General features: G+C 39.5%; 1 protein-coding gene across 3 annotated transcripts in view; it reads right to left on the reverse strand.

Moving 5' to 3' along the window:
* Window positions 1-24,406, reverse strand: part of tox2 (TOX high mobility group box family member 2) — an 84,942-nt gene that overhangs the window by 55,016 nt on the left and 5,520 nt on the right. For all 3 annotated transcript variants that reach the window (XM_005740011.1, XM_013912663.1, XM_013912662.1), the window contains exon 2: window positions 2,003-2,095. In XM_005740011.1, coding sequence (XP_005740068.1) covers window positions 2,003-2,095 — 93 coding nt within the window. The remainder of the gene's footprint in view (window positions 1-2,002; window positions 2,096-24,406) is intronic.

Genomic DNA, 24,406 nt, shown 5'->3' on the forward strand with positions numbered 1-24,406 from the left:
GAGGAAGTGCCAAGCCCACTTTTAACTGAACTGAGGGTGGTGAGTGGTGGTGTGGTGGGGGACAGAGATAAAGATCAGGGGAAAATAAAAGGGGTGTGCAAGGGAAGTAAGAGGGGAGGAAGGAGCTGGGGTGAGGGGGGGCAGGGACCTACTACACCTTTACACTTGCTCTCACCGCAGCACCTGATAAGTGCAATGGAAAAACGTCTGGTTTCCTCCTGCATGTTAAGTGGTTTATATTCTCCTCCTCTCCAAGCAGCCTGTAGCTACAGTATGCTACTGTACTGACGCTGTACCCAGGTAATAACAGACAAAAGGAAATGACATACAAAACCAAAGGTGAGTAAGAAAGAAAGAGTTGGGGAGAAAAATAGCACACATTTTCTCTTTTTATAATGTCTGTGTGTATATGTGTGTTGTGGTTTTTGCGTTGTTTTTTTTTTGTTCTATTCTAATTTGCACACGTGTAATCTGAACACAACAACTAGACAACATACAAATCTTCTTTCCACTGCTGAACATTTATCCATAACTTTGAGCGTCTTTATTTTACAAACAGCTTCCACATCGAGATTTAGGTGCAATTTAATTTGCACAACAGCGGATTAGATGAAGGTGGATATATATCTTTACCACCTCACGGATGTCCTGACAAGGAACTCATTCCCATGATTTGTAAGTGGGTCTCTCCACTGAAAAGCATTAACAATATTCACTTTAGATAACATATGATTCTGGGCCCTGGGAGAGGATGGGTTTCTTAGAAATGCTTTGTTAGCACTCTCCCCCTTGATAAATGATTTAGGACATGTGGCCTGAGACATCAATACAATCTCTGTTGTAATTAAAAAAGGTGCGCACCAACAATATTACACAGCTTTCGCTTTGTCTGCCTGTCTCTTCTCTTCCTCTCCCTCACTCCCTCACTTTTCCTCCCATTGAGCCCTGGAGCAGTGAAGAGATAATTCAAAAAGCACTTGCATGGAGTGAAACATGAAAAAGGGAGACATATGAAATTAAATTCTCTCTTTTTGCTCTATTGTTCTTTCATTTTCTCTCCTTTGTTACATAAATGCATTAAAGCAAGGCAAGCTAGATTCTAATTATGATTTCTGCAAAAAGATGTTTTATTAAAAAAATGAAAGAATGGTTTCACAAACAAAGTAGACTGACTGTTCCAGCACTTTGTCAAAGTCAAAGTACTGGAGGTGTTCCATCACTTAACTTCAATAAACGTAATCTTTTTTTTTTGTTTTGTTTTCCCAACCATGCCCATGAACATTTGTATAATAAAATAACAGAAAGAATGAGACTTTGATGTCCAAACACAGCAAAATATAAAGAAAAAGGGAAAAATGTTTAATTTTCATACATAATCAGATTATTCTTTTTCACGTGAAACAGGTAGAAGTATTATTTCCAGAAAGGCACAACTTGGCTTTCGTTCTGTGTCAAAACAAATGCAGTAGGAGTCGATTGGTTGACCGATCATTTGCACAACCTACGCTACTTTGAGAAGCTACCAAAGAAATACCACAGCAACCACCATGCCGGATGGGTGCTATTTTTTGGTCAATAATGGGGTGGGGATAGGAGACTCTTACTATCACTATTAGAGTGAGTGTGGGAAAAATTATAGGCTTGGTATTAGTCAGGGGTGGAGGGTGCAACACATAGTCAAAGAATGAGGAAGAGGTTTAGGTTAGGAATAAAGTGTGAGGAATTGTTAATTGTTCGGTTAAGTTGTTTCCTGGAAGTGATTTCAGTCCAGACATTGCTGACTGCATATTTCAGTTGTTTTCATGCAGATTCTTTTATATTATCAATACTTGTAGGACTCGGTAAAAACTCGATACGTCTTTCTCATCTGATGTCTAGGTACTCTTGTTGTGCAACTAAGGGAAGTTCAGAGGCTTGCTCTATGGTTTAAAAGTGACATATAGGTGTGGGTGAGACCATTGGGTGTGTGGGTGGAGGGGAGGCTGGGAGAGATGAGTCTTACCCCAGTAGAGGGCAGTCTCTTGCCGTCAGGGTTTGGGCGCATGGGCAGGGAACTGTAGAGCCTTACACCTCGATCTGGAGCACCGTATCTGCTCTGGAAGGGGGGAGAGAAACAGAAAGACATTCAGTACTTTTTTTTTTAAACGGTAATGAAAATATACACATTTTAATAAAATTAATTTTAAAGTAACTTAGTTTCAAAGTTTCTCTACTTTTACTGTCTCAGCCAAAGTACAGAGATCATTCAGTCAATAAACACGTTTTTTTGATGGTTCTCCTTTTGTTTACCAGTGTTAGTTCCATAAATTTCTACCAAGTCACAAACCTGCACATTGGCTGCCAAGTTAGTCACATCACTTCATGGTGATGTACTACACATAATAACTGGATAAAATTGGCTCATGGAGCGGCACTAATGGTGCTAAGCTGTTGTGTTTGGTAGCCAGTGTTCCTATGCACTGGTTTACTACTGGCTCCATCTTTTTGTACATTACACAACTGATAATCGGAGTGTAGGTACTGGGTCTTAAGCCTGCCAGCTCCTCCCCGTACTGCCCCGTGTGGATTCCAGACGCACCTACGAGAGTTGCGGAAAAGCCCTCAGTACTTGGGAAGCTAATGATTTGCACAAAGTGATCTCTGCCAGGGAAAGAGAGAGTGTAGCTCAGTGGGGTTCACACTGTGGCCCACAGCCACAGCATGGGTACCTCACAGGATTTACTTCAAATCTAATGCTCTTAATCTCTTTGTCTTTATCAATCTCCTCACTTCACTCTCAGCTAGTACGCACAGCACTGCGTATCTGTTATTCTCTCGATATTCTGTTGTTTGCACATTAGCATCACTCTTCAGTAACATGTGTTCAATAGGTTTTGTGTTGTTTCAGTCATCTGATTTTTAGAATAGTGAGAACGCGTGCTTTGTGCGTGTTCATTGATAAAGTGGGCTACATCTATTTTTTCTCTCTCGACCCGCTTTTAGCTTTGTATTCTGCCTGTTGTGAAAATAAAAGCTGCCATCAGTGATGTAGAAAACTGCCCCCTCATAAACAAGAGGACAAGACATAGTTTTATATTTGGAAATAACTACAGCAGCTGCTTGCTTTGTATAGTACATAATGACTTTGCCACACTCAATCCATATGGTCTGCTAATGAGGATATGATGCAAATTGTTGAAAGAAAACACACAATGCAGTAATTAATAAATATCACATTATCTTTCCCTCAGATCACTTTTCTTCTTCCTTTAACACGCAGACAGGGTGCATATGTAGAACACCCAGAAAGACATAAATACATTCAAGGGCATTAGCCTGAGAGTGTTTTGCAGTGAGACATGCAGTGCTTAACAATATTTTTTTTAAATGGCATGAACTAACCACAGCTGGCCTTTTACTTCAAGGAAAACATGTGTAAGAGCTTATAGACAGGAAAACACATATAGGTGTAAAATAGTGACTCGGCCCCAGCTCTTATAGGAAAACACCCTAAACACACTTTAGTATATTGTGTTTATGGATCTAAATGCAGAGTGATTGCCACGAGATGCAAGCTGCAAAGCCAGATATGCAAAAGCTTGCATATTCATATGCAGAAAACAGCAGACTCGAAACAAGAGTATGATTTACAGTATACTATGTAAGATGCGTACTTTATAGATCAGTAACTGTTACCAGTATGCTGATCAGATGTTGTGGGCTGATCACAGACAGTGCATAGTGCACACTATCCCCCAAGGCAGAGTGAGAGTACTTGCTGTGTAAGGTTTTGATTTCCTGTGCTCATTATGAAAGGTAAAAACAGATGAATAGACAGCAGTGGCCATCTTGTCGATGAGGTTTGCATAATGATGATACAGCATTAGTAAAGATAAGAATGTGCTGTTTTGACAATCATCACCGGGCAAAAAGAAAACAGCAAACCATGTCTACTTAATCATAAAGCAAAAGCATGATTCCATGTGAGATGTGACTCGTGTTTCTTAATAGGGATCAGAAATCTGACCCGATCTGCTTGAACTAAAACATTTTCTTCCAGAGGAGCTACTGTACACTAACTCCATCTCTCACTGAAGACCTTTTTTTCTTTTGGGGCTTGTTAGGTAGCTTGCCAGCATCACAGCTAAATGAATTCCTTGCCAAACAGCTTCTTTAGCCAGCGAAGGAGCCACAGTAAGTGAATGTTTGATATTTCTCCACTGTGCCAGGCTAATCTGGCCCTGTGGCATGCCATTACGGGGCTAATAACAGCTGTCTATGGCCCGGAGGGGACACAAGCAGGCCTGGCTGTGCTAACTGGCCCTGACAGACTCATTAGGAGTGCTGGCACCCAGAACAGCAAAAGCCAAACTCCTCACATTTCCTTGCTGGCTCACAACAGTTTGCAAGTGCAAGAAGCATTGTTCTTTACACTTGTTCTCTGACACCTTTCTTTTGTTTTCTACTCACTTCAGAGGCTCTCACCTCTCTCTTTGACTTTTTTGGTCAGGTTTGGGTTTCTGTGATATTTTTTGCCAAACCAGATGCCGTACCATGTCTACTTGACCTCGGGTTGAATCTAACCTCTTATTCTCTCTCTCTATTTTTTTTTTTTAAATCCTGCCCACCCACTCTGTACTGCTGACCAAAATAGAGCAGGCAAGATTCACTTGTTTGTTCATGCTATTGTAATCTTTGCCGAAAAAGTAAAAGGAACATAAATGAATACACAACTAAATAAATGACTCGGAACTTCTAACTAACTTTGTTTATCTGCCACAGGAAGACGCTGCACCACACCAGGAAGACGCTGGCATCCTCTGAACTTTGTATTATATACAGTGTCTGTTTGGGGACAAAAGGGGTTTCCCCAGGCAGACAGCACAAGCAAACACTGGCCTGCCACTTGGCAGGGCCAAGCCAATCACTACAAGCAGAGCAGGCTGACAATAAACACAAAGGTCTAATGGCAGTGGTCTGCATATAGAATCATTAATAACTTGGGAAGCATGCATGGTTGCAAGACTCCAGCCATGCAACAAACATTCATGTCTTCATTTTGATTTACATAAAGATTTGTTTTATTCTGATGCATGTCAAGGTGAGTAATTCAAATATCTGTCAGCGTACCATTTAACATATATTAATGCACCATCAATGCACATTTTCCAAGTTTTCTTATCTAATATAGAGGTATCCAATTTTTATCCAATACAATTAAATTTCTCGAGTCATATTTTTGAACTGCCAAATAATCTCTCTTTTTTTGCAAAGCGATATTAGCTTGTTTAAAACACAGTGAGCACTGCAATAGATTTTCTCATTAGAAATCAACACTGGCCTTCCCTTTTTATAGGCTGCACCACTGGGGGACTGTAAAGCCAAAGGAGCAGCTGTGGGGGTATGGTTACCTGTAATGCTAGCTGTTGCATGTTATATTATTTACGCAGATCTGGACTTAATGGAACACATGTGCATCTGAAACCGACATTCTTCCCAGATTAGTTGAAAGCCGGCACACACCAGACTCTACCAATGAGAGGAATGCAAGGCCGAGACAGGCTTATGAGGAAACACTATCACTCATCTATGGTTTAAAATACTTGCAATGTATGTGTGCACACACACACACACACACACACACTGTCATGCCTGTACACACATTCTCTACTGATATATCTTGTACACAGCACTTTGTATAGTAAGCACTCAACAATGGGTGCACACTGACATCAGAAGATCAATAATACAAAACATTACACTCATTCAAAACAGTCAATCAGTCTTTACACCCTTAAAATGGCTATTTCTTATGCTCTACTAAAAACTTGTCAGCTGTGTTGCATAAACATAATATCAGTCGGATTTATAGATGTGGTGGTCTAACACTCAGTAACAGAGTATGAATCACTTTTTCAGTGGTTTTTTTAAGAGTCTGAGAGAAAACCAGCTGCAGGATACAACATCAGTTTGCATATTGCATTGTGATGAATCATTTTCTTTCATACACTTTTCACAGTATGTGATATAATTTTGAGGACAGATGTTACAGGTTTTTCTCATTTGTTTGTGATCTGTGATTCTAACACTTACTAGTGTTTGTGTTACATTTTTAAGGAAAAGCTGAAAGTACATCTATATTTGGAGGGGTTGTATGTTCTGTAATCCTACTAGAATATTATTACAGCTTGCTTTGATTTTTTTTTCCACTCCTCAACTTTATGTAACTAAGTTTTCTTTGCAGGGAACTTGAAAAGGATTAACTGACATCTTTTGATGTTAATTTATCCACAGTCTCTCTGCTACCATCTGTGAGTTCCAGCCTGCAGACCTTGAAAACACTGACATGTAAGTGCTGTTTATTTCAAAGAGAAGGGTGTACAAAACTATATCAAAAATAATAATAATAATAATGTGCTGAAAGAAAATGCATTAATATGTTTCTTGTGTTTAAAGCTGTTTCAAATTTAATAAACGTGTAATATAAATTTCAGTAAACACTGAACTCCATTTAGCTGTATTTAAGTACTGTTATATCTTTCCAAGAACTGCGCTCAGAAAGACATTTATGTTTTAATGTCAACTAAAGCTTAAACAGCTCGACCATAACCAGGACATGAAGCCAGGGGCTACTTGCCTCAGGCCAGCACTGCCTCTCAAACTACTGATCACACCATTGGGAATATCCAGCCAACGGCAGCATTTAAGCTGTGGCTGTTTATAGCTGACCGCAGCTTTTCCAGCGACTACATGTTCATTCCTACTGTAAACATGTCAGTTTGTATGATTAAGGCTGCACTGGGAAGAAATGCCATTATAACAATTCGACCAAATAATTATTATAAGTAAAATTAACACAGTTTTTCCTTCATATTATATCTATACTTGCTTTGTACTTTCCAGTAAAAGCCAAGTATAGATAGTATAGCTTTGTACTTTCCGATCTCCTACACCCCTCACTTTGCCTCCACCCTTTGTCTTGTCTTGTTGCCTCATCTTGTGTTTACGTTTCTCCAATAGTTTTTGTTCCACTAGTCAACACAGATCATAATTTACGGGTAGTAGTGTGTGTGCGTGTGTGTGCGTGTGTGTGTATCTCTCCAGTCTCTATTAATCTGTATATTCGTTTAGCTCTCCATGTTCCTTTCATTGATTTTCAAGTCAGTTTGCAAGCATTTTACGAAATTAACATGCCGTGTTAATTTGCAACTGCACGCTCCTGATTTTAAACACGGAAAAAGTTTAGCGCAAAGTGACAATGAGGAGGTAATGTTTGTATCTGTTTTCTAGCTACGCTCAAGCCAAGATGCCGTCTGCTGCTGGTGACAGAAATCACACGGTTTCTCAATAACGTGGTAATTCACTGTAATCCAACCTGGGACTTAATCAGAGTGACTGCAGCCACGCTGTTTCACCCGGTGAACAGTTGAAAATGTTGCGAGAACTATAACTAATTGCGAAAGTTGTGGTTATGCATTTGGCTTTTCCCTCTTCTCTCAAACTTTTATGACACTGTGTTTCTTTCTTGTATTGTTTTTTTCTGTTCGCATTTCTCAGGCTTTCCTGACTTCTTGTGTCTACCTTAAGGCATAGAGGGCCGAGACAGAAAGTAGATTCTGTATCTGCTGAAACAACAATGTAGAGCTTGGCTGCATGTTTTCAAGTGAGATAGGAGATACAACAGAGGCATCTAAAATTGTACCCAAGCTTAGATACTGCATACAGTCCACTGACGGGATTACAGAGTGGATTAAAGCCATAGTTAACTCTTCACACAGCAGAAATGAAAGTTTTAGAATTTAGTCTTCAGTCAGAGATCAAGAATTGTTCTTTGGGGTTTTCTTTTTGTTAAGGATCATCTAAAAAGCTTACATTCAAAATTAAAGTGAAGGTAATCAGGCTTTTACAGTAAAAATGAATGCACAGGACAAGCCATCATTAAACTACATATATATATATATATCATTTACATCAAAGGCAATTACAAAGATGCCACAAGGAACGTTATAACACTACACCCTTTGCAAAGAATAACTACTGCAATAAGTCTTAATGATAGAAAAATTAGCTCACTCTCTCGACCGTCATTTTGTCTCTCACGGTATCGCACACACACACGTGCGCACACACACGCACACACCTGCCCTTTGTATTATGCCTGACACAGAAGTGAGCGAGATGGAGTGCATTAATAAAGTGCAGTCAGAGCCCTTGCCCTCTCTGATTCAGAGAGAAGAAAAGGAACTTTTCATTTTCCTTTATCCTCTGTTTTTGATTATTTTCAAAACCCTTCATCTTTATAAGGCTGTTTCCTGAGGACAAAAAAACACAGTGTTACAACGATACAAGTTACAACCAACAGATGACAAGCAGAACCAGCACCTCTGCTGTGCACTGGACACAACTAGTGTGTTACAGGCAGAAAACAGATGGCTGGGAGAAGCTTTAGCTAATACAAAAACAGGGATTTTGTCATTTCTTTTTTTTTCTACAAATGAAACATGCAAAGGTTGGATTACTTTAGTACAAACAGACACTGGGCAGAATGATTCTTTAATAAATTAGGATTGCTGAGGAGAGCAAATACTCCCGAATCTCAGGCTTTATAGGTCACTAAACTCAAAGGCAAAAACTGTGATATACTGTAAAAAGTTTCCATTAACAATACTGAGCTGTCAGCACTGCCACTATAAACATACTGCGTGTTGTTACAATAGCTGTAATAAGTCATGAAAGGTAGTGCTGATATGATTAAACAATTAGACTGTAAGAAATACGTGTAACCCACAATAATTTTCCAACTATATTATGTTAGCTATGGCTATAAATACTGAACTCTGTGGCACTGGCTCAAAAAATCTTTAAACAATTCTTAAACCTGTTTCTTTTAAAGAAAATCTCAAAGTTCCAGCTTCTCAAATGTAGGGTGACTTGCATAATATAATTTTAAAAGGAATATTTTGGGATTTTATGCAAAAAACACTTTAAATTCTACTTACTCTAACTGTCCTTTTCACCCTTCAAACACTAAAAGCATTCGTAGTTAATACTACTGTAGTCAGACCTTGCAGTCTTTTATTTGCATCATACTTTGTTCTCATGTATGTAAACATAGTAAGCCCTTGTTGAGTGGTAACTGACCTGGCTAAAGCAACAACGACATGTGTTTATTCCAAACCATGACCTCAGTGCAGAGCACTGCTCGAAATGATAGAAAGCTTAAGACACAGAGTTTTTAATTAATTAGTGTTTTGGTTTATTTTTGCTCATTCTTGTCTAGAAACATCATTTTCACATGGTCTGAGCTCAAGAGGTAGTTACAGTACAATATCTGTGGTAGGAAACTCGGTTTCCAAAACATATTTAGAAGTTCAATCACACATCTTAGAACAACTGGGGCAGGGTTGGGGGTAAAACAGGCATTGCTGTAAAGACAGAGCTGGGAAAGTTAGTGCAACGGAAGCCAGAAGAGAGGGAGATGGAGATAGAGAGATACAGAGAGAGAGTTAGTTGGGAGTTGATATGCTGACTACAGGCAGTTGATTTGGTTTCAGAGAGCATTGTTACGGTGCTTTGAATTAATGCCTCCCAAAGAGTCCAATTGTGATTCTTGGGCTGTGCTGACAGAATATTTGACAGCCCGGGGTGAGCTGCTGATCTCAGCTGAATCCTCTGTTCTGTGTGTGTGCGTCTGTGTGCGTCTGTGTGCGCGAGCGTGTGTGTCATAACCAACACATGCACACACCTACACATGTTCAGATATATGTTGACGCGCAAAAACAGAAACTGATCCGACAGATTTATCAAATCAGAAATGACAGTTTGCTTAGCTCTAACACACAAACACAAACTACTGAAGAATGCAAACATCTCTCATACGCAGGTAAATTGAGCACATTCAATTAATCGTGATGAAAAAGTTTGACCAGCTGTTTTTTCCTCTCTCTCTCTTCTTCTCCCTGCAGGAAACATGCTGTCCCTCTGGGCTGCTGAATAAATAACAAAAACAGACAAGCCCAATGCTTCATTACAACAATAGGAAGAAAAGAGACACTCCATCAAAATAAATCCGCTGCACAAAACCAGTCCACTCTGACAGCAGCACAACATCAAGAAACATTATTCGTCAAATGTAACAAACGAAGTTGCAGATGCTGCAGATACATTAATTGTCGTCATCACGTGAAGTCTGGAGATACCTAAGTCATATTACTCACTAATGCATCAAAGAATCTCTGTACATCTTTTTGTGTTTTCTGTGCTTTTCTTGACAACTGTTTGTCTCATCCAGTTCGCATTTAAATGAAATATAGTATTCGGTCTGAACTTGCTTCGGAAGAGTTGTCAAGGCTTTGTTTTGTGTTTTGCTTTCAGAACTACTACACTGGAAAATTGCAATCTCTACCAAAAGCCTGCATTTTAGTCGATTAGGAAACATACATTTGTTGTAACGTCAACCAACAGTCTGCATGTGAAGCATTTGAGTAAACTGTCACATCTACTGATAGTCTGAATGTGATGTTACAGACAGAGTTCACATCTGTTAATTGCAGTGCAGGGTTGCCCCCACTCCCGCCCCCACTCTCAACTGAATGAGTGTCTGCATCAGTCACATGAGGCGACACCACACACTGACAGAACTTGAAACCTGACTTCACACAACGAGAAGAAATTCTTGTAATGTATCAGGGAAGGGAACATGATTCAGATTTTAGAGTATAAAAACCTCTTAAATGCTTTGTAAGTGTGACTACAAATGAGGTATGAGACAACTACAATGACCTAAGTGGCAAATGAGTCAGTCAATATAAGTATTTATAGTTTGCACTAACTGTCCTCCCCCTTTCGCCATGTGAAATCGTAAAAAGTTTAGTATCAGTGCGATTAAACTAAATTTAAGAGATCATGTTTTTTAAATTATGAGGTTTGGAGAGGATCCCACAGTGAAAACATGTTCTAACCTGATAAGCCAGTACTTTAAAATTAACTGGTGAGAAATGATCAAAGAAAGGGGAAAAACAATAGGAGGAGAAAGATGCTAGCAACTAATAGCTGACTAAAGATTATATGTGCAATGCAGACGTTAATTTTGTGGATGGATGCTCCTTCATTTCTAGGTTTTCTCTTCTACCTCTCACTTTACCTATGAGATCCATTTACAGCACCTCTCCACCTTACTGTCTCCCTCTGCTTTTACATCTTTCTCTCTATCTTGAGTGCTGTGCCTCACCCTAATTAGAAATTCCCCCTCCGACCAGCTGAAATTGAATTGCCCATCATTTGCATAATGATAGCTCACTGGGCTGATGGCCGATTTACCATGAGATGAAATGTAGCAATCACTTAAGAGAGTGACCATGAGGGAGTGTGGGTAAGCGGGTGCATAAAAAAAAAAGGAGGAAGAGCGAGACAGACAGCGAGAGAGAAGGAGAGAGAGATGGAGGTGGGGGGAGAATAAAAAGGGATCACAAAGATAGAGTGAAGTAAAGAAAAAGAGAAAGAATGAAAGTCTGAAATCCGCCAGGTATTTAGGTTATTGTCTCACACTGCAGTCTTGCTGGGAGGAAGGCTGTGTCCTCAATATGACAGTAACTGGACACAACAAGGACACATAAGGGCGCATATGTAACACATTTTCTCTTTTACATGAAACCACTTGTGTCTTTAAACTCTAATTATGCCACGCCGTGTTTCAAACAGAGCGACTATTCTTCTGTTTTCCCACCATCTTAAAGGTCGGGATTTCCGGCCGCATCTCTTCAAAGGGAATTAATATCCTCAATGAGTATTTCAATTTTTTTTTAAATCAGTAGCTAAAATAAGAGTCTCAAAGCAGTTGGCTGGGAGAAAATCAAACGCTCGATAAATGTATTTGTCTTTTCTCCTCACAGATACAAATTCAATAGACACACTTCATGAGGAAATAAGCAATGCAAGGTTGATCACTTCTATCCAGAATTATGTTTCTTTGCTCTCAGAACAGGAATAAAACAGTCGAAAGCAAATAATAAATGTAGACGACCTCCATTGTTGATGTTAAGTGTTGAGCTGTTGTACACTATAATTAGTTTCTGCGTAGATGCCTGCCACGTTCTGACTTTTTTTCTTTCTGCACGAGATCAGGAACTCCTGAACCACCCACAGTTTATAAGAAGTGGCCACATTGTCAACTGTGTAGTTGTCAGTGAACGCCCTATCAGATGAACAACTGCCACACCATGTACAAATTACTGTAATCAATGATATGATAATGACCTTGTTGTCTCGCCTTTTCTGGGCCATCAATCTCACATTCCACTAGGCCTGGAAATTTGATTTGTAAAAAACCCTAATAAATCTTGTGTCAGTGATGTCACGTAACTACAGGGAAATCTAATAAAACAGCCTGATCAGTGTGGTAAAGTGACAGTGAAGAAGCACAGGGCCGAGGCTAATGCACGCGGCAGTCTAAAATCTCAACGCCGAGACAAAGTTACCACCGAGGGTCCTAAAATAATTGCTTATTCATGGGAGTGAGTGGGCTGAGACAAGTGGTATAGAGGTCATATTTGTTTCTAATAGCTGGAAGTCATATGTGGAACTATCAGGTTGGAAGCTCTGCCCGAAGCACGATAAGGCCACTGTTTATTGTCTAACTTCCACTCTCCAACCTGAGGAACCCAAGACTCTCACACAGGGTACTTTCCACCCCTCAGCCATTACCTCAAAGTGTGTTTATGAGCGCAGGAGAGTGTGTGAAGTATATATGCACACATAAATGTGCATTTGCGTGAGAGAGCTCTCATGAAAGTGTGAGCGTGGTCTTTGGTTTCCATCACGAGTCTTGACCTAATTAAAATGTCATGTCAATGCTCAATAACTGACAAGTCATCAGAAAGCGCACCGAAACAGTGCTCACAGCACTCTCAGTGCTCAAATCATTTATTCAATTCTTCAATCTCTTCTTCCTCTGTCCATCCCTACATAAGTGATCAGTGATCAAATGTCGCATGTTAAAGTCAGCCAGCCCAGACAGGAGGGAGTTAAGTCTCTTATCTCTCCTCCCCAGAAGAAATTCCAACTAGAGGCCTCGCTCTGCTGGTTTCCTGCCTTCTTGCCCAATGCCCTATTTTTACTCATTGGGGCTCTAGAATACCAGGGGCAGCTTTTTCCTTGTCACTAACATATTTCCTGCCATTCTCACTCTGACATTTCTCCCCTCAGCACGCTTCGCTCAAATCGTTCCCCCTCTTTATGGGTCATAACCTTTCATTCAGGGATGTTCATATTCAAATGTACCTGCTGAAGCCAGAGCTGCTGCACGCTCAACCATCATTCTGATAGGTCTTTTTTTCCTGTTTTAAGTAGGTGTTAATTTCACATCTTTCTGAGTGCTGCCAGAGACAATCAGTTCCACTCTGCTGTCAGGCTGTCTGTAGCATACCAAGGTGAACGCACGGGAGCTTTGGTGCTTTAGACTTTTGATAAATAAAGTCAAACTGTTGTCTCTCGATTCAATTCAGTTCAGTTCAATTCGATTTTAGTGCCAAATCCCAACAATAGTTGCCTCAAGGCACTTTATACTGTAAAGTATAGACCCTACAATAAGACAGAAAAAAAACCCTACAGACCAGATAAGGTGAGACTATCTGTTCTTTGCAATAACATAAAAGTGCACAGCAAATTTCCACATTCTCCTGACTCTTTTATCGAAAGAACTTATTTATTGAAACTCTGATCAGCTATTAACCTTTCACTGCGACAATGCTACATTTTGACAGATCAAACTGTCCTGCCAAAGCTATAAATCAAGTCAGATTTTATACTGGCTCCCCACTTTATTGAAGTGTTTCATAACCGTGACAAGATGAAGTCAAACGGTCTACTTCAGCCCATGGAACAAAATGCGAAGTGGAAGAGAATTCAAAGTAAGAGGCCTAAAATACAAGAATGAATGGCAGTTTAATGAACGCCCGGGGAGACATGATATCAGTGGCTGGCTCTTTCACAGGAGCTTTCATCCTATTCATACACCAACATAGTGGAAATGCAGGTGGATCGATGCTGGTTAAAAACACTAATGGCACATAAAGGGAGCACACTTAGCTACTGTGTTTCTTTCTCACCAAGGTCTGATCACTACTATTAATGGAATGCAGCTCTCAGTAAAGAATATCCAGCCAGCTACAGGTGAAAAAAAGGCCCATTGTCTGATTTTCAAGGCTACTCTTCTTACAAACAGTGGCGCTGACATTCTAGATGAAGAGAGTTTGGCTCCTCATTCATATCTGCAGCAATAAATATGCTGATTTTCATTCAGTTGAGTGGGATATCATGAATCCAAGACGGTGGACACCTGTGCTCAAATCACACCGTCTTATTGTACTGCTTGTTTTTTGTCCCTTTACTGGCTGCATTTGTGAATACCAATATTATATCCCAGTAAGAGATAAATTGTATTGAATGGTTGCCAGGCTGCAGGAGAGAAGACTGCTCAGCTGACTAAAAGAGCAATTCTCCATTTTATCTCGCCATCATTGTGTGTGAATGTGCGTGTGTGTGCGTGTGTGTGTGGCTTAATGCCATCCCACAGATGTAAGTCTATACGTGCATATGTATGTTTCATTTTGACAAGAAGCAGAATGAGCCAGAGCTTGCTGCATGACTAGGCCATGTGAGGAAAAAGTTCACGTGATGCAGGCAAATACAGCCAGTCTTCAGCAGGATGGAAAGACTGTAATCAAACCATAAATCAGAAATCACTGAACTGCCATGCACCCAACCCTCTCCCTTTCACCCTCAGTTTAGTTACTGCCTCCTCTGCTCTGCAGAGCTCCCTGTATGTAATCTTATATACAGCCATGCACACAATGCTGGAAGAGGGGAAATGAAACGAAACATGCATAGAGGTTTCTATCATCTGAAGTTGGTGCAAGAATAAAGGTCATGTTCATACCTTAATTCTGAAATCAACAGTCAGATATTAGGATTTTTTTTACAAGCATATGCAGTCCATATTTGTCTAGCCATGACTTTCGTAGTGAGCCACCTGGTGTGCTGTAATATCAGGCGAACAGTGGGGTCATTGTGAAGTAGCTGTGTGATATCAAGGAGAGTGACCCATTTAGAGCCCAGCTACAGAGCTGACAAGCTTCTGTTATGTCTAGGACATCTGGAGGGCTGGAGCCACTCACTCCACTGAACTCCATATACAACCCAATCCTTTCCAGAGTGGAAAAGATATGTGACGTGATCATGGATATTTGACAAGCTCACCTATACAGTAGGTACTATTCAGAGGCGAGGGGATATGAAGCGGTAATGACACAGATGACGATCTGTTACGGAACCCTGAAAATTTGGAAGCGATTCAAAAAAAATTTATCGATGCTGTTTGGCCCATCTTGCAAAGATTTTACAAGACTGGAATAAGGGCACAGTGTGATCCGCTGCTCAGCAAAAGTTTTCTGCAAAGATCAAGCGATCAAGGGAGAAGTTCTATCTCATTATTTAAATGAAAATTACTTTTTCAGTAGCTGATTCAATCTGGTGATGTTTAAAAGAGGTCTTGCATAATTTGCAAAATCACTTAAGCAAGAGAAATAGACTGTGGGAAGTAAAACTAAAGAACACCCAGTTAAAAAGAAATGTTACTATTCGTGTATCATACACAATGGTGTCCAAAACAACTGAGATTTGTCCAATGAAGCTGCAGCGTGCCGCATTATATAAACGAATACATGAATGCATAATGAGAGGCCAAAATGAGCCAAGGAAAGCACTCTGAACAAACCCCCCAGGGGAAAGGAAATTATTCCGAATAGACGAGGACACAATTCAAACAATATTGGTCGGAGAAACTTTTTTCTCTCGTTATTTAAAATCCATGCTTTAAATATAAAAACCAGAACTATCCTACATGCTCTGAGCGCACTTGAGCATTGAGATAAGGATTTTAATGGATCAGTTTTTTTTACTCATTTCAAAGCTTTGCTTTCATATTGTGGCCTGAGGTAAGATTGCTGAGATTATATACTGTATAAGCAAAATGCTAACTAACCTAATATATTTGATGGTTCAAATATGAGCATAATATGAGCATTTGCTCGCCACAACTTGCACAACGCAACGCCAAAAAAGCTCTGATTATTTATACAATTCCACTGTCATTTCACTTTTTGTAGCTCAAACAATAATTCTGTATCATGAGGTAATTCATTTTTGTATGGCGAGGCAATTGGCTGCAAAGATTGAATCATCAACCCTTGTTTCATTTTCCATGTAATTAAATCAGCTATTGAAAAAAAATATGTAAGCTGGCATACGATTCAGGGAAAATTAGCATTTTTAATCACAGTACATTACTTTAATAACTCAATAAATCTGTGACAGCTGGAGCATCTGAGAATGTTGTCACAGCTACTTAGTTCTGCATTTGCAACTAATACAGGATGAGAATCAGCTCGAGAGAGACAGAGAGAGACCAAAATGAGAGAGTGGAGAGAAAAGAAATCCGGCTAAGTGGGACTGAGAGGATGATAATGCAGAGGAATAGGAACAAAAGCATGGCAGGTGAGGTGAACAGCCAGGAAGAAAAAAAACATCACTGCAGATTTTGGCACAAAACGGGGTTCGGCACTTGTCTTCCCCCGTTCAGTCATTAACTGTTAATCCCCAATTAGCTTATTTGTCGCCTCTATGCCATACATGAGACCTGCTTACTCTTCGTGTTGCTTTGTTGCTTTGGTATGTTTGTGCAGCTTAATGACTGTAGTTGCCAAATACACTAAATAAAGCTGAAGGACTATGGAAAATTTCATTTAATTATGAAAGGATGTCAGGAATGGGGGGATCATCTAAATGCAAACAGCACACAAGCAGGCTTGAATATAGTGTTTCTGACAGATTACTGGATAGTTTTTGAATTTTTTGCATGTGGTTCTAATCCTGTTGTCTTTTTCATTCAGTTAGAAACCTTTGCAAGAGGGATTTTATTTATAAAAGATTATATTAAATGCACCAATATTATATAACCATATCAACAATACAACATTACACTTAATTAACTTTGTTATTGATTTATCGTTTTATATTAAAATGCTCATTTGTACTTTTACTTTTGGTTTTGGGAAACTAAAACACAGTGAGATAACTAAGAAAATCACCAAAACCTCAGATTTGAGAGGATAAATCCAGCAATCTAACTACTACTCAGTCATCAAAAATATTAGCCGTTTATTATCTGTTGATTGTGCGATTGCTTAAGCAAGGTGGTGGGTGGAGTTCACTCAGTTGAACTGCACGACATTACTTGGTGGCAGTCAGCCTTCCTGGCCTCTGTTGGTTTTGTTTTGCTAGGGCTATCTTTAGTTTCCTTTTAGTTATATAAAACAAATGTATTTATAGCTACAGATGCTGTGTGGTCTCCAATCCATTGTCCAGCTTTGAGTATTGAACAATGCAGTAACATAAATAACAACTTTACCTGCAGCTTTTCCTTTTAACAAAGTGAATTTTAGTGTTTGAAAAGCATACAAATCCCCAGAAATTCTCACTCTGAGCTGTCTTGACAAGTACTTTTCTATATAGTTTTAGAAACATGTTGCCTAGTGTGCAATCACACTGTGGTAAGAACATGTAGAACAACGACTATAATGAAAATAACAGTGAGTGTCAGCAGGTGAATAAGCACAAATGAAAGTGAGAGCTGGTGTCATGTCAGCACGTGCATGCTTGGGAAAAGGAACTGCCTCATCTTGCTCGCATGTTTATATGGAACAGTGACAATGTGCTGTCCAGGTCCACTTATTTTATTATTTTTATTCAGTGTAAGTTTACAAAATTGCTCAACAAGCTCTTTTTTTCTCTGCCTGCCAGATAAAGATTTATCTTTCAATCGCTTCCTCTCTCTAGAACGTGTTTGTTTTGTAGTTGATTGCACAATCGCAGGGCTGCAACAGTAGAAACCTACTTTTTATAGCTTTACAGTATGTTCCTGAGTCCAGATTTTCTCAAATACACACACACACACACACACACACACAAATACATGTTTTCCCAGAAATGTATCTAAGACAACAACAACAAAAAGCCTTTGCATTCAGAGGCATATGAAAGCATTATGGCAAAGAGTCAATGCCCTGAAGGTGTATTGGCATATCTGTGCCCATTTGCTCTATCTTTGCAGTTCCATTGAGGAGCCTTGTTTCCACTGATACCCAGCCGTTTGATTCACTTAGCAGGCTTTGTCGTGTGCATGCTGGATTAAGCCTTAAAAAAACAGCCTGAGCACATACACACATGCATGAGCAAGAGCCATTAGCACAACAGTGGTAGACCCCACTAATTAGCTCATCAGCTCAGCACCTCTCTGCCTCGCTTCACAGATCTGGTTTCAAAGTACACTTTCCAAAAGTGTCATAGTGCTAAAACGATGGCATTATGGCATTGGACATATGAGTATATTTCCATGGGCTCTCTGGGGATAAGCTGCAACACAGACGAAAAAAATCGACTCTGTGACCACTAAAATAGCACCCAAAGAAGCTAAGTTGATTTGACAGAACACGTACAAGAAAAAGCTATTATAACGCCATGTCAGGCTGATTTTGTAAGAATGGCTCCGCTGGGCAGCTCGATCCATTTGCAGATCAGGGAACAGTGGATCAGAAGCGGCTGGATTTTTATAATACTCCACAACAAACACACAACAACCTAACAAACCTAACAGCTCACACTCTCCTTGTGGTTCTTCACTCTGACCCTCCCTCCTTCCTCTCTCTCTTTTTTCCTCTTGAAAGTTAACAGTGCACGTACCAATAATCTTTTTATTTTTATCTTTGAGGTTTATGCTGCTTTTGCGGTCATTTGAAGAGGTGGAAGATCATGTTGCACACCGTGAGTGCTAAAACAATCTCAAATGTCAATTGCTTTTGCTCTTCGTAACTAAAGGAGAAGAAATGATAACACGGTTATCACAGTTTCTCTTTTTCACTCAGTTACTCGTTAAAGATTCAAATTATTAAAACCAAAAAACTTGTTTTTCAGAAACGGAGTAATGTCTAGTGTAAACTGGGGCGGTAAATTATGTGAGAACATTTGCTACCATGACATTTATGGTTTATTATATTTGCCAAAAATTGCAGTTCCTCAATTTCACAGCATATTTATGTGCTTATCATGTTCAAATTATGCAATTCGGAAATATCTCTTTCACCACAGACTGATTACTTTGTGAAGCCTACTAGGAGTGTTTGTGTAAAGTAAACACCAGTTTTGCACAGTGTCCTGTGTTGACTGGGACCAACAACTCTGCTTCACATGTCACCATGTATATATAACATTATTACAAAGTCTGCTGCTGCTCAGTGGCCTTGTGGTTTCTGATATGGCAAAGCTAGTGAAATGGCAGAGAAGCCAATCTACACTTTATAACTCAACCACACATCAATAATAGAAAAAAATAGATTACAGTAAATCCATGGTTCAAAAGCTGCATACCTTTGAAATGTCAAAGGGGAAACCACAACGGATAACTCATCTCAAAACTCATTTCAACTGCACAATGCAAGCTGTATTACAAATATTCAACAGCTTACTGTTCCCTCCAGGTATTTTTCAGCAAAACACTCTATACATTTTCATTTGCAAAGAGAAAAAAAAAAAGAAATGTATTTTTTCACTGGCAAGCAGCCAAACCAATTTAATTACATTCCAAATGGGCACAATCTCCACAGAGCAACCAGCTCATGTTGTATTTTTCAAACTTCAACAGCCTCCTTGACTTTCTTGGAGTAATTGAAATCTTCCACTCTTCCACCCTCATCATTATGCTGAGCAGCAGAAAGTACAACAAACCAAACCAAAAGGAACAAGGAGATCTGGCGCTCAGAACGAGACGCTTTAGCCAATTTGTAACTTCATCAGCACGTCTTGATACAGTTTCTCCTGAAGTCAATTAAAATAACACTAGATGGTGTATACCTAAAAGAACTGACACCTTCCTCCTGCCAAAAATACGGTGATTAACCCATGAATGATGTCAGCATATCCTGGGGAAAGTACGATGGGAGGTGGCTATTTCCATTTTGGATCAATTCCTCCAGCCAGATTCAAAAAGACTCTTTTTTCATTAATTACTTATCAGAATGCAATAATTCTGCATCTAAGGATGCAAGTTTCTGTAAACAACAGCCTACGGTGCCAAGAGGTAAAGTTAAACAACAACAAAAACCAACACAACAACAGTAATTACAAATACAACGCGAGATAACAAGACAATTTGGATTCAGATATTTTTTTCTTTTAAAAATGTTTCAGATAGTTTTTGTTTTTTATTTTCATCACTGCAGCGATGCTGAAAACATTTCCAATTAATGTTTCAGCCCTTGATTAAACATCAAAAGATGCCTTAAAAGAGCTTACTGGCAAATTATTTAAAGTCTCTTGGGAATTATTTTTTTTATTATTATCATGTTTTTTTTATTTTTTTGAATGCTTAGAGAAACTATAATCTCAGAGATGTTTTCTATTCTACCCCCTGGGTAATTACAAAATGGCAGGCAAATAAATCATCACACTGGCGGTATCTGCGGATGTCTGTGTACTCTACAACTGAGAAAAAGGTCCTGAGGTGACCAAAGTACCTGGCATGGTATCAGACCTGCTATGCTATGTTTTCCTTAGTTTGTCAAATAATTGCCAGCAATCTTCAAGAATTACATAAATAACAAATAGAAACATATTTTCCATTTGCTGTGAATGGAGATACTCAAATAATAAATATAAAGTAATTTAAGCAATTTTTTTAATGATATCTACGCTCACTTAACCAGAGGTCTCTCTCTCCTTAGCTCGCTTTCTCTGTCACTAAATCTGTCTGAGATCCCAGCCACAAGCAAGTGCCTTTGTGTCAAAGATTAAGTGAAACCAGGAGTGCCAGCAATGCCGCGTTTGCACTGTGAACACACTCAGTCTCAGCTGCACCAACACATCAGAGTACTCAGACATAAACAGCTACTGTAGATCAAAAATAAGCTAAGGTTAAAAAACTTTCATAAATGTAAATCTGTTATCTATTTATTTAATCTATTATATAGTACATATATTAAAAGCAAGTATATAAGCAATGCCAAATAAGACTTGGCACTACTTGAGAAATGCATCTGCATTTTACTACAGGGTGGCTCCTGTGTAAGATTAAGTGTTTTTACTACATAAAATTGTCACTGAAAATGATTGGGTAGCAAAGTCAGGCTATCAACACACAGAGAATATAATTCCTGGAAAGTGAGGCAATACTACAATGAAAACATTATGAACAAAGCCCAAAAGTGCCAGAGGTGGTTTACAAGACAGAGGCAAAAAGAGGCCTTGGGGGCACTGTGGGTTTGTAGTGATAGGGAGGGGAATCTCACACACACTTGGCTCAGGGAGGCACAGAAACAAATGGCACATGGTGGACGACCAATCGCTGGTGGTCTAACCAGCTGACTAACTTCCGGTGCAACCCATAAGTGACTCAGTAATGATTTACTGACAAGTCAAAGGTTTTTAAAAACAAATTTAAAAGACTGTCTTTTGGATACATTTTACTACAAATCATTTGAATATAATAACAGTGATCGCACATCAGCTGCTAATGCTAAGCTGCTCATAGTATCAGTTACAGTGATCTGTGGCTTGAAATGTTGCTACATAACAACACATTTCTGTGGTCTATGAGCTCACATTTGCACTTGTGTTTATTTGTGTGATGTGACTGCATGCAAGAACGTCTACTTGCAAGAGAGTGTATGTCTTTGAGTGTCTCTCAGTGGTCCTGTGGTCTTTGAGTGTGGACCTGAACCAGCCGTCTCTAGTTCTGTTTGCACAGGACATGCCTCAGGAAGCTAAGACAACTGTTCGTGTTTGCCTAGGCTTGCGAACCCGACAGCTGCATTCTTTGACACTCTGTTTATAAGTGTTTTTATACATTTAGCCTATGGAATCTGTTGGATCGTGCCATTCTTGCTGACCTTTTCTAAAGAAACACCCATCAGAAGGAGAAAGGAGGACTATAACGCCAACGAATAAACCATTGGCCAACTCTAAAAAGTACATTCTTCCTGACTTTCCTGTTCCTGTCTCCATTAACACAACAAATCTTTATTACAACCAGCACTGAGTCAACAGTGATAATTTACCATCTAACAAAAAAGCAAGAAAAAAAATCGAATCAATCCATTAAATAGCGATTTGGAGCCTTAACAGACTAAACTAAGGATGTTAGAAACACCACATCTAGACCTGTTCTGTCATCATTTGCACGCTCTGACCTCTCAAGATCCCCCAAATCGCTCTTACCCATTCTCCTTTTACTCTTTCTTCTCCTTGGTGTTTCATTTCCTGCCCATCAGCCTTAGTCTTCCACCATTTCAGCTACAGCCTTTACTGGCAAAAAAGTCACGACAGTACCAAAACATATGCTATAACACAACATTCCTATAGAGATGAAATGAAAAACAAATTAGTGGATGAACTCTAAGACGTTTGGAGAGTGGCGAGTGTGAAAGTGAGAGATGATGAGATCCGTCTGTGCTTATTTGAAATGTTGATATGGTTTTCTCGTACAATGGTTACGCTAATTTATGTACCAAAGCCTGCTTTACACAAATCTGCCAAGTCCAATAACTGTGCTCATAATCTCCAGCATCTAGAATAATCACTTTGTGGTCTATTTGTTTATGAATGAAATGAAGCAATTATCCTAATGAAGATCAGCTTTCTTGCTGGGGGAATTGTAGCATTTCAGCACAATGAAAATGTTTTGTCTTTGTTGCATCCATGTTGGCATGCTGATTCCTTAATCATAAAACAATGGGAACAACCCAAATTTTATTGTATGATAATTAGGAACATGCTATTCACAGTTGGGATTCTAAAACTGTAGCAACGAAAAACTGAACTACGCACTTCCTGACCTGAAGTCTAAACCACATGCATGTGGATGCTGCTAAATGTCAGCAACAAGTTTGGCTGTTGCTATTGGCGAACCAAAAACATACATTTGCACAGCAAGAGATCAAAAGTTACTAATGGCTCATTTTTTATAATAAAAAGCCTTCTACGCAACAGCTTTTATGACACTCACTACTATGTTTGCCATACTTATCTCTGCTGAAGCATGTTACATTTGTTTTGTCTACAGAAATACAGAGACCTCACTCAACAGACATAAAAGTGCAACTCGACTTAAAGAATGAGCCTTCAAGTTCAACAAAGAATGAATCAAGGGTTGTATTTCTTTTTCTGCAGTGCTGATGGAAAGCAGATGAATCTGCTCTGAAATGCTACTGTAGCACACTGAAATACTGTCAGCTTTCCCTTCCCGTCAGCACAGTGAGCAAAGAACAGGGCACAGAAATAGTTAAATAAATCAGATAAAGGAGATCTTTCTCCCTCTTTTTGCTTCCCTCTCACACACACACGCACACACACGCACAGACATTCTTTAGTGAAATCCATCAATCAGCATTTCATGCAGTTTGGGTTTGAACCACACCAAATGCACTAAAACAATAAACGTCTGTCTTTCAAGTCGCTATCTGGACTGGAACACATCTGGTGGCAAGGCTCATTTTGGTTTCCACATCGTTGAATGACATTACAGACTCAATGGCGAGCTGAAAAATAAAGTACCCCTAAAAATCTCTCTCCAGTTTCCCTCCACCTACAGACCCTTCTCTTTCTTTATGCACACACCAACCTTCTTCCCCCCTCCCTTCACTAACCAGCTAACCTCTCAAATGCTATTCCACCACCCATCCCCCAACCAATCAAGAAGTGAATATAAAACAGCACAAGGAAACTGGGCTGCAGGAGGGAGGTGATAGGGGGGGAGAGACAGCCAGTCAAGGCAATTGCTACTGAGAAACCAGTGGCCTCCTGAGGTGAAGACAGTTTAAAATGCCTTGCCACACTGGACTTGACTTTACACAAGTCACAAGTGCATGATGCACACACCCAACAGCCAGCTGAGGAGCCAAGAGTCAAGCCTGACTGTTGTATTTTGGTTTCAAGGGGCTGTGACGATAATTAGGGTTAATGTGATTTAATGAGGGGCACGAGTTGAACCGGGGCTCGGCCGATTCACTTCGTAATCAACGTCAAGATTGAAATTACTCTGACACCTTATGATGCGGCTGTGTTTCGCAGTAACTTACAGCTTGTCATGCACGTCACCCAGGCTGAAAACTTAATATCAGCCTCACTCTAAAAGCAGTCTGCTGATAAACTTACTGAATGATAGATTACAGGCTGATAACAGCGCAGAAATTACTCGAAATGCAATAGTATATCTCTAAAGTATATTGGGAGGAGTTTAAAAAATACACTGTCATGATTCAATTCTTGGTAATATAATCAATCATCAACATAAATAGCCTGTTTCTATGGACCTCGGTGATTA

Source organism: Pundamilia nyererei, unplaced genomic scaffold (assembly GCF_000239375.1).
Source record: "Pundamilia nyererei isolate P.nyererei 1_Seehausen unplaced genomic scaffold, PunNye1.0 scaffold00096, whole genome shotgun sequence".
Lineage (NCBI taxonomy): Eukaryota > Metazoa > Chordata > Actinopteri > Cichliformes > Cichlidae > Pundamilia > Pundamilia nyererei.